Source organism: Vipera ursinii (genome assembly GCF_947247035.1).
Source record: "Vipera ursinii genome assembly, chromosome: 2".
Taxonomy (NCBI): Eukaryota; Metazoa; Chordata; class Lepidosauria; order Squamata; family Viperidae; genus Vipera; species Vipera ursinii.
The window spans coordinates 285,697,314-285,708,316 of record NC_139513.1 but is presented as its reverse complement, the minus strand read 5'-3'; the positions used below and the strand labels follow the sequence as shown (position 1 = coordinate 285,708,316).

The 11,003-nt window shown below is 49.5% G+C and overlaps 1 protein-coding gene across 1 annotated transcript; it reads left to right on the top strand.

Annotated features, from left to right (window-relative positions):
- The first annotated feature begins 317 nt into the window (after positions 1–317).
- Positions 318–6,697, top strand: GALT (galactose-1-phosphate uridylyltransferase). The gene is made up of 3 exons (XM_083354919.1): positions 318–1,079; positions 3,537–3,691; positions 4,617–6,697. The coding sequence occupies exons 1-3, from the start codon at positions 1,010–1,012 to the stop codon at positions 4,680–4,682; spliced, it is 291 nt and encodes a 96-aa protein (XP_083211045.1). The 5' UTR covers positions 318–1,009; the 3' UTR covers positions 4,683–6,697.
- The last annotated feature ends 4,306 nt before the right edge of the window (positions 6,698–11,003 follow it).

The following is an 11,003-nucleotide window of genomic DNA, read 5'->3' as shown; positions in this document are numbered from 1 at the left end:
TCTAGTTTACTGAGGTTGCAGTGTATGGCTGTGAAAGTTGGACCATAAGAAAGGCTGAGCACCAAAGAATTGAGGCCTTTGAACTATGGTGCCGGAGAAGACTCCTGCGAGTCCCTTGGACTGCAAGGCGATCAAAGCGGTCAGTCCTAGAGGAGATCAACCCTGACTGCTCTTTAGAAGGCCAGATCCTGAAGTTGAAACTCAAATACTTTGGCCACCTAATGAGAAGGAAGGACTCACTGGAGAAGAGCCTAATGCTGGGAAAGGTTGAGGGCAAGAGAAGAAGGAGACGACAGAGAATGAGGTGGCTGGATGGAGTCACTGAAGCAGTAGGCATGAGCTTAAATGGACTCCGGAAGATGGTAGAGGACAGGAAGGCCTGGAGGAACGTTGTCCATGGGGTCGCGATGGGTCGGACACGACTTTGCAACTAACAACAACAAAAGTTTACTGAAGAGAAGGACAAGGGGGGACATGATAGCCGTGTGCCAATATCTCAGGGGTTGCTCCAAAGAAGAGGGAGTCAAGCCATTCTCCAAAGCACCAGAAGGCAAGACAAGAAGCAACGGGTGGAAACTAATCAAGGAGAGAAGCAACCTAGAACTAAGGAGAAATTTCCTGACAAGACAATTAAAACAGCAGAATGACTTGCCTTTGGAAGTTGTGGGTGCTCCATGGCTGGAAGTTTTTTAAGAAGAAATTGGACACTCCTTGGTCTGAAACGGAATTTGAGCAGGGGGTGGGCCTAGAAGATCTCCAAGGTCCCTTGCAGCTCTATTCTGGTTGAAGAGAGGCCGTAGCACAAAGGGTCCCGCTCCCGTCCAGCTCAGCCTTGGCAGATGGTTGGAATGGAAAGAATGCCAGTGGGGTTTGCAGAGGTGTGCAGGTGGGGAAGCTTTGAGCTGGGGAGATCCAGCCCAGCTGTTGGAGGGGTTGTGGGGTGGCTTGGCAGGTGGAGGAGACCAGCTGACTGCTTTGAGTGTCCTTCATTGCAGGCCTGGCATCCATCATGAAGAGGCTTCTCAGCCGATACGACAATCTGTTCCAGGTTTCCTTCCCTTACTCAATGGGCTGGCACGGTGAGCATTGGGGAGAAGGACCGGAGCCCTCTGGCTACAGAGGGGAAACCTCTGGCATGGTGGAGACAGGAGCAGCTGTCTTGGGGAGGATTGAAAGGCCTTCCTTCCTTCCTTCCTTCCTTCCTTCCTTCCTTCCTTCCTTCCTTCCTTCCTTCCTTCCTTCCTTCCTTCCTTCCTCCCTCCCTCCCTCCCTCCCTCCCTCCCTCCCTCCTTTCTCTCTTCTTCTTTCGTTCCTTCCTTCCTTTCTTTTTTCTTTCTTTCTTCCTCCTTCATCCCTTCCTTCCTTTCTCTTTCTTTCCCTCCCCTTTCCTTCCTTCCTTCCTCCCTCCTTTCTCTCTTCTTCCTTCTTTCCTTCCTTCCTTCCTTTCTTTTTCCTTTCTTTCTTTCCTTCCTTCCTTCCTTCCTTCCTTCCTTCCTTCCTTCCTTCCTTCCTCCCTCCCTCCCTCCTTTCTCTCTTCTTTCCTTCCTTCCTTCCTTCCTTCCTTCCTTCCTTCCTTCCTTCCTTCCTCCCTCCCTCCCTCCCTCCCTCCTTTCTCTCTTCTTTCTTTCCTTCCTTCCCTCCTTTTTTCTTTCTTCCTTCCTCCTTCATTTCTTCCTTCCTTTCTCTTTCTTTCCCTCCCCTTTCCTTCCTTCCCTCCTTTTTTCTTTCTTCCTTCCTCCTTCATTGCTTCCTTCCTTTCTCTTTCTTTCCCTCCCTCCCCTTTCCTTCCTTCCTCCCTCCCTCCCTCCTTCCTTCCTTCCTTCCTTTTTTCTTTCTTTCTTCCTCCTTCCTCCTTTCCTTCCTTTCTTTTTCTTTCCCCCTTCCTTCCTTCCTTCCTTCCTTCCTTCCTTCCTTCCTTCCTTTCTTTCTTCTTTCTTTCTTTCTTTCTTTCTTTCTTTCTTTCTTTCTTTCTTTCTTTCTTTCTTTCTTTCTTTCTTTCTTTCTTTCTCAAAGTTCGAGGCAACTCTGGGCAGCTTACAGTGTAATAAAACATACCGATTAGAAAATTATAAATATGAAACCAGATTAAAGTGACAAAAAGATGAAAGAACAGACTAAAAGCTCACCCAGTGTGGTTTGCTTCGCCCAGAGTTGTTTGCTACAAGATGGATGGCAAATTCAGTCAGTCCGTCAGTCCGTCAGTCAGTCAAAGACGATGGATTTTGAGTGGGGCAGCAATGCTACCAACCACTTCTAGCTTCTCCTTCAGGTCCCCATGCCAAGCGGCAGAGCCAGGTTTTAAAAAGGCTTTTCCGGAAGGTTTGAAGAGGGGACAGATTTCATCTCGGGTGGCAAGGTGTTCCATCAGCTGAAATTCCTGGGCTGGCCCTCTGGCAGGCCTCTTCTGCCAGCCTGAGTGGTGCCGGTCAGTCCCATTGGGATTGGACCTGTACCGTAGAGCAGGGCTTTAAAGGCAATAACCAACCCCTTGAATCAAACCCAGAAGCAGATTGGCAGCTGGTGCAGCTCGCATAACCGTGGTGGTGCTTGTGCCACCCTTGGTATGCCCCTCAAAGTGGCCCTTCCCAAGTCCAGAGGAGACCAGCTATCCATCTCACCTACCAGCCTTCCACTTGGGGAACCCAAGGAGTAGGAAGTCCCTCTGATTTTCAGAGGGAGAATGGAGGCCTTGGTCAGCTCACCATCGAGCAGGGTTGGGCAACTGTGGTCCCTTTACAACCTGTGGACTTCAAATTCCCAGAATTCCCGAGCCCTTTACGCCCTGTGGACTTCCAACTCCCAGAGTCCCCGAGCCAGCTCTGCTGGTCTGTTATAGCTCATTCGCTTAGAGCTGGAGTCTCCAAACCTTGGCAGCTTTTCAGACTTGTAGATTTCAACTATGCTGACTGGAGAATTCTGAGAACTGAAATCCACACATCTTCGAGGGGCTGTGGTTGAGAAACACTGTCCCAGAGTGCTCAGCGGGAGCTGGGGAATTCTGGGAGCTGAGGTCTGCACATCTTAAAAGTGCACAAGGTGGAAAAACTGCTCTACAGAGGTACATCTGGCTCTAGGTGTGGGAATTCTTGCGTCTCCACAGATTCTATTCTGTTCTGTTCCGTCCTGTCCCGTCCCATCCTGTCCCATCCCATCCTATCCTATCCTATCCTATCCTATCCTATCCTATCCTATCCTATCCTATCCTATCCTATCCTATCCTATCCTATCCTATCCTATCCCATCCCATCCCATCCCATCCCATCCCATCCCATCCCACCCTACTCTACCCTACCCTACCCTACCCTACCCTACCCTACCCTACCCTATCCTATCCACAGGTCATAAAGAGGCCATAGTTGCCCACCTCTGCTTTGAAGGCAGCTCATGGATGCTGGGCTTATGGATTCTCTTTTGACCCTGGCTGTCCCCTTCCTTTCTGTGCCACAGGGAGCAAATCCTATTATAGCTGGCATCCGATCCACCTCTCTTTTGCTAAGGTCTGACTTTGTGCTCTCTTTGTTGCCTCTTCCCCATAGGAGCTCCCACAGGGCCGTACCTGACGGCCGACTGCAGGCACTGGCAGCTCCACGCCCATTACTACCCTCCTCTGCTGCGTTCCGCCACCATTCGTAAATTCATGGTGGGCTACGAGATGCTGGCTCAGGCCCAGAGGGACTTGACGCCCGAGCAGGTGAGGGGGAGCTAGGAGATGGGCTGTAACTCCTGCAAGGGGCTGTAGCCCGCCTGACTTTGAAAGAAGTGTGAAATAATGCAGAATATTTCTAACTCGGGGTTGAACTGTGAGGCCCTTGGTGGTCTCTGAGCTTGGTTGGTTGGTTGCAGACGTTTCATGACCCAACTAGGTAAGATCATCAGTGCAAGAAAACAGCCAAGTTTAAGAGACTACTGAGGACCTTTCAAGTTTAACATTTCAGCATTTATGGCTGAATCCATCCGTGGGAATGGGCAGGGAGAGGCTGAGGGTTGGAAGAGGGAGGGGGCCCCACCAGTTCTTGGGGGCTTTGTGTGGCCTTTGGGCTGTGGCTACCAGTCTTCACAGTTGGAGGCCAAACGCTGCTTTGGGGATATTCAAGTTGCTGAGCAAATGCAGAGCTTTAACGGAAAGGGATATAATAGACCAGGGGGTCTCCAAATGTTTAGGACTTGTGGACTTCAACTCCCAGAATTCCTCAGCCTTAAGATGTGTGGACTTCAGCTCCCAGAATTCCTCAGCCTTAAGATTTGTGGACTTCAGCTCCCAGAATTCCTCAGCCTTAAGATTTGTGGACTTAAACTCCCAGAATTCCTCAGACTTAAGACTTGTGGAACTCCCAGAATTCCTCAGCCTTAAGAGTTGTGGACTTCAGCTCCCAGAATTCCTCAGCCTTAAGACGTGTGGACTTCAACTCCCAGAATTCCTCAGCCTTAAGACTTGTGGACTTCAACTCCCAGAATTCCTCAGCCTTAAGACTTGTGGACTTCAACTCCCAGAATTACCTCAGCCTTAAGAGTTGTGGACTTTAACTCCCAGAATTCTTCAGCCAGCCAGCCTGGAAAGGAGGAAGGCCCTTGTTTTCATTCATTTCTTCTCCCTCCATACTGCTGTCTCCTCACAGGCCGCTGAACGCTTGAGGAACCTCCCTGACCATCACTACAAGCTGGACACCAAGGAGGCACCCTAGGGTAGATGGTGGCTCTGCTCCCCCCTTTGGTGTGGGTCAGTCAGACGATCCCTAGCTGCTGACAAAGAGAGCCTGGAGAAGGATCCCAGCTGGAGAGTAAGGGGTCTGCCCTTACAGGCTGCTTAGAAGTTTTCTCAGGAATTGCCTGACCTCGGACAGAGTGCCAGTCTGGCTGCCCGGTTCCACTAAGACTGTGATACTGGTGACCATTTAAGCCAAGAGTCTTTTCTTCTCGTAAGTCCTGTGCAAAACTGGAGGCTCCCTGTCCTGTATGCCCAGTGGAGATGAGACCCATCCTTGGAGGAGGGGGAAGTCTGTTGTGGACTCCAACTCCCAGAATTCCTCAGCCTTAGGACTTGTGGACTTCAACTCCCAGAATTCCTTAGCCTTAAGACGTGTGGACTTCAGCTCCCAGAATTCCTTCTGGTGATGGACGGCTGTGGTCATAACCTGCTCTGAGAACTGGCACTATTAACGTCATTGAAGTGAGGGTAAATTAGAATATTTGGGGGTTAGGGTGGAGTTGTCTCTTTTCCTGAACTCTTCCCCCAAATGAAGCTGAGGCCTTAGGAAGAGGACAGAGAAGAGCAACAAAGATGAACAGGGGTCTGGAGGTTGTCATACAATGAATTGCTAAGGTAACCAGGTATGACTGCCCTAATGAAAACAAGGCTTAGGGGAGACATGATAGCAGTCTTCCAGTATTTGAGGGGCTGCCACAAGGAAGAGGGGGTATGTTTGCCCTCCAAAGCGCTTTAGGATAGGACAAGAAGCAGTGGGTGGAAGCTCCTCAGAAATAGATAGATACATAGATAGATACATAGGCAAGACATTCCACTGATTGATAGTTCTCAATCAATCAGGAAATTTCTCCTTAGTTCTAGGTTGCTTCTCTCCATGATTAGTTTCTATCCATTGCTTCTTGTCCTGCCTTCAGGTGCTTTGGAGAATAGGTTGACCCCCCCCCCACCTTTCTTTGTGGCAGCCTCTCAAATATTGAAACACTGCTAGTCCCTCTCTTCATTAAGCTAGACGTACCCAATTCTAAAGGGACGCGGTGGCTCAGTGGGTTAGGACGCTGAGCTTGTCGATCAGAAGGTCGGCAGTTTGGCAGGTCGAATCCTGAGTGCCGTGTAACAGAGTGAGCGCCTGTTACTCGTCCCAGCTTCTGCCAACCTAGCAGTTCGAAAGCACGTAAAAATACAAGTAGAAAAATAGGGACCGCTACGGTGGGAAGGTAGTCATGCCGGCCACATGACCACGGAGACATCCTCAGACAAGCGCTGGCTCTTCGGCTTTCAAACGGAGATGAGCACCGGCCCCTAGAGTCGGAAACGACTAGCACGCATGTGCGGGGGAACCTTTACCTTTACCTTACCCAATTCCAGCAGCCACTTTTCATATGTTTTTAGCCCCCAGCTCCCCAATCATCTTTATTGCTGTTCTCTGCCGTCTTTTCTACAGTCTCGACATCCTTTTTTTTAAAAAAAAAAAATTTGTGGCGTCCAAAACTGGATGCGTTATTCCAGGTGCGGTCTCACCAGGGCGTTATAAAGTGCTATTAGCACTTCACCTGATCTTCACGCTAGCTAAACTTTCATTAATCCAGCTCCTTTGGTAACAGTGGTGGAGGACCTGAGGCTGTTTCCCCATTTGCAAATGGGATTTGCTATGCTTTGTATGAGATTGAATCTCCCCGGTGATGGCAAAGCGATTGGGAGACCGAGGGGGGGGGAGGCGGGGGGGGGGGGGGAAGAAACAGCGCTGCGTGCCATCGTCTCATTTTCACCGACACGCTTTTGCGAAGGTGGTGTTTGCACCCAGTGTCACGCTAGGTGCCAGAAGGGAGAGCTGGTCTCCCATCTTTCCACACCGCTCAGTCCAGCCAGCAGCTCCGGAACACTTGAAGTCAATAATACATTTCATATTTGAAAATGGAATCTAAATATATAAATATATACATATACATGTATATATATTTCCTGGAGCAATAAATGCTTTGATTTGTTTTTTAAGGCGTGATGTTTTATTCATTTGGAGACTCCAGATAAAATGATCGGAAGAGGCCAGCTGGAGGGAAGAATGAAATGTTTTTGTTATTTTTGTAAAAATGGGCTCCCCTCCTCCCCCCACCCCACCCCCCGGAGAAATAAGAAAAAGGTTCAGAGACGCCGTGGGATCATTTTACTTAGCCAGATTTCTCTCTGCTGATTACAGGCAGTCCTTGACTTATGACCATAATAATAATAATGATGATGACGATGATGATGATGATGATGATGGAAGGGACCCTGGAGGTCATCTAGTCCAACCCCCTGCTCAGGCAGGAAACCCTATACCATTTCAGACGAATGGCTGTCCAGTCTCTTCTTAAAAACTTCCAGTGTTGGAGCATTCACCGCTTCTGGAGGCAGGTTGTTCCACTGGTTAATTGTTCAATGGAGCCCAGAATTGTATGTTGTTAGGTGAGACGTTTGTTTAGTGAGTTTTACGACCTTTCTTGCCACAGTGGATAAGTGAATAATTGGAGATGTTAAGTTAGTGACGTTCTTGCTAAGTGACTCTGGCTTCCCCATTAACTTTGCTTGTCAGAAGGTCGCAAAAGGGGATACACGTGACCCTGGAGACCCTGCAACGGTCATAAACACGAGTCAGTCGCCGAGCCTCTGAATTTCGGTCACGTGACCGCGGGGAACGCTGCAACGGTCGTAAATCTGAAAAACGTTCATAAGTCATTTTTTCCAGTGCCGTTGTAACCCAACGGTCAGTAAATGAGCTTGTTGTAAGTTGAGGACTACCTGCGCAAGGCCAGTTTTGCCCTAAGACGGTGCTCGGAGTGGGTTGTGGACTTACCTGTCTCAAAGCCAACAAGGCTGCAGGCAGCGTGGAGAATTAACAGAATGGATGCAGTGCCTGAACCAAAATAATTAGGATGGCGAGAATCAAGATAATTAGGATTGGGAGAGTGAAAATAATTAGGACTGTGGCTAAAGGAAAAGGTGGAAAATAAATTGGGGGAGAAAGTGGTGCTGCCACGGATCCCCAAAGGGAAAAGCCACGTTTTCCCCAGTTTCCAGAACAGCTGCCCCTTGGGCAAGAAGAGGGGGTGCAGCAGAGAATGCCTTTCCTTGTCCCCCCCCAAAATCATCTCTAGGGGTGCAAATGGAAAGGAAGTAACTCAGAAACAAATAGTGGTAGTCTTCAACTTACAATGGTTCATTTAATGACCACTCAAAGCTACAACGGCACTGGGAAAAAGGTACCGACGATGCTGATCAAAATTTGGACGCTGGGCAACGGACTCTTATTTACGACGGCTGCATTGTCCCAAGGTCGTGGGGATTGCTGTTTTTGACCTTCCCACAAGCAAAGTCAGTGGGGGAAGCTGGATTCACTTAATAACTGCCTGATTCACTTAACAACTGTAGCGGTTCACTTAACCATGTCGAAAGTCGTAAAATCAGGATGTGTAATAACCCCCTTGCTTAGCAATGGAAATTCTGGTCCCAACAGTAGTCATAAGTTGAAATTACTACCTGTACAGTAATTACCTTTTTCTTTTTCCCCCCTTTCTTTAAATATACTGCTTTCTTTATAAACCTTCAATAAAAGATAGATATAGACAAATGGGATGGATGGATGGATGGATGGATGGATGAGTGGGTGAGTGGGGGTGGGATGGATGGATGAGTGGGTGGGTGGATGGGTGTGGGTGGCTGGATGGGTGAGTGGCTGGATGGATGAGTGTCAGTGGGTGGATGGGTGTGAGTGGGGGGATGGATGGATGAGTGAGTGAGTCGGATGGATGGGTGTGGGTGGCTGGATGGGTGGGTGGGTGGCTGGATGAGTGAGTGTCAGTGGGTGGATGGGTGTGAGTGGGGGGATGGATGGATGAGTGAGTGAGTCGGATGGATGGGTGTGGGTGGCTGGATGGGTGGGTGGCTGGATGGATCAGAGTGAGGGTGGATGGATGGATGAGAGTGTCGGTGGATGGGTGGGTGTGGGTGGGTGGGATGGATGGGTGTGGGTGTGGGTGGATGAGTGGGTGGGTGGATGGATGAGTGGGTGGGTGGATGGATGGTGTGAGTGGGTGGGTGGGGTGGATGGGTGTGGGTGGGTGGATGAGTGGGTGGGTGGATGGATGAGTGGGTGAGTGGGGGTGGGATGGTGTGGGTGGAGGGATGGATGGATGAGTGTCAGTGGGTGGATGGATGGGTATAGGTGTTCTGAACCAGCCCTCTTCTGGCCTTGAGTAAGGCAAACCCCTATTCAGAAAGAAGAGACTGGAGAGCGTCCAAGGCTAAAAGGCATCTGCCAAGATTTAATTACGCAGTTAACAAAAACACTAGAGCTTGTCTTCTCAAGCGGAAAAGTTGCTTTCAGCAACCAGCCCCTCCCCAAACACTCCTTTTATAGAGAACTCAGGGCGTGGTCTCCCTGTGCCTCCTCCCGAGGAGTCCCACAACCTTTCTTTGTTTGTTCCTGCTCGACTGCCTCCTGCGTCGGGCGTCCTTGAACAGGGCCAGCTGTGGGTCATCTTCCTCCGCACTCTCGGGCTCACGCAGCTGAGGTCCCCGGCTGAGGGCTCTGCAAAGCCTCCGAACCATCATCAGCCGGTTCGTTTCCCTCCTCCCCCTCGTCTGAGTCATCCGATACATCGGAGCCGACTGTCGGACCCACAGGCTGGCCCTGAGTCACAACAATAGGTGGGTGGATGGGTGTGAGTGTGGGTGGGTGGATAAGTGGGTGGGTGGATGGACGGATGGATGGATGAGTGAGTGTCGGTGGATGGATGGATGGGGGTGTGGGTGGGTGGATGGATAAATGGATGAGTGGGTGTGTAGGTGGATGGAGGGATGGATAGCTACAGGTTGAATTGATAGCTCAATAGCTCAATAGATTGATCAATAGATGCATAGATAATCAGATAGATAGAGATTAGATAGGTATAGATAGACATAATAATGTGAGATGATAAATAGATGATGGATGGAGAGAGGATAGATAGATAAGATAGAAAATAATAATAGAAGATATAGACCAGGGGTGTGAAACTGCTGGCCTGCGGACCGGTTGCATCATGTGGAGGCTGTGCCCACCCTAGCTCCAGCAATGCGAAAAAAGTGTGCAATATGTCACAACATGTCATGTGATGTGGCGAGTTTGACATCCGTGACATAGACAAATAGATAATAGAAAAAAGGTAGAGATGAAATAGAGATAGAGATAGATAGAAATAGAGATGAGAGAGAGTGAGAGTGAGTGAGTCAACTTTGCCTATTCCAAGTCCTGCTGCAGTTGGAATAATTTGGCTTCTGGGCCAGGACTGGGATGCCCCAAATCTGTCATATTTTCCTTGAGCAGGACGCCAAATCCAGCTGAATGTCATCCTACCTGACCAAGCAAAAGACTCCCTGCCCCTTCCTTCAAAGCAGCTCAGCCGGAAAGGCGGAAAGGGACGGGGAAGTAGACACAGGACAGTTGCACCAGGCCAGAAGGGCAAAATTAAAGGAGATGAGGATAACCAGAAGGTGTTTTTTTTTTTAAAAGCCGGGCACCTGCTGTCCTGTGTGCGCAGTTCAGCCCTTGTGCGTGGTTGCATCTGTTGAAAGAGACTTTCACTCCCTCTGTTCATGGAAAGGTTCCTGCGAATTGGATTTTGATTTTTATCATCATCATCTGGTCATCTCCACCCGCGGTGGTGGAACATAACACGGGCACCCTCCCTGCTCTTCCCCCCCTCCCCTCCCCCTCATCACTTTCCATCAGGACAAGAATTGATAGGAAAAGAGAGAATGTAAGAAGGCTCTATCGTCAGTGGGTGGACAGATACAGCCAGAAACAAACTGAGCAATGTGGTATTTGCTGTACAATGCTGTGAGACGTGCAGATCTGTACATTGCGGGGGGGGGGGAGAAAAACAACCGCCTCACAAACGCAGGGCACAAGATAGGAGAACAAACCCATCAGGATGAGAGTCAGCAGTCCATCTGCGTTTAAAAGACAAAGGCCGCTCTTTCGAAGACAGCAAAATCCACATTTTGGACAGAGAGGACCGCTGGTTTGAAAGAGGGCTCCAAGAGGCCATCTATCTCAAAATTGAACAGCCCTCTCTCAACAGAGGGGGAGGGATACAACAACATCTATCTCCAGTCTACAACACAGTCCTTTCAGCAGTTCCAAGAAGGCTCCACACCCATTTGCGCCACTCAGGTGACCCTGAGGACACAGACAAACCTCCAAGTGGCCTCAACGACTCTCTAAAAGAATGCAAATGACCAGCGGTCTGCAAGGAGTATCAATCCTTCCATTCCCCAACAT

Coding starts and splice junctions, on each gene's coding strand:
- GALT (XM_083354919.1), top strand. CDS start 1,010: ATGAAGAGGCTTCTCAGCCGATACGACAATCTGTTCCAGGTTTCCTTC. Junction 1,080..3,536: donor TTACTCAATGGGCTGGCACG/GTGAGCATTGGG, acceptor TCTTCCCCATAG/GAGCTCCCACAGGGCCGTAC. Junction 3,692..4,616: donor GGGACTTGACGCCCGAGCAG/GTGAGGGGGAGC, acceptor GTCTCCTCACAG/GCCGCTGAACGCTTGAGGAA.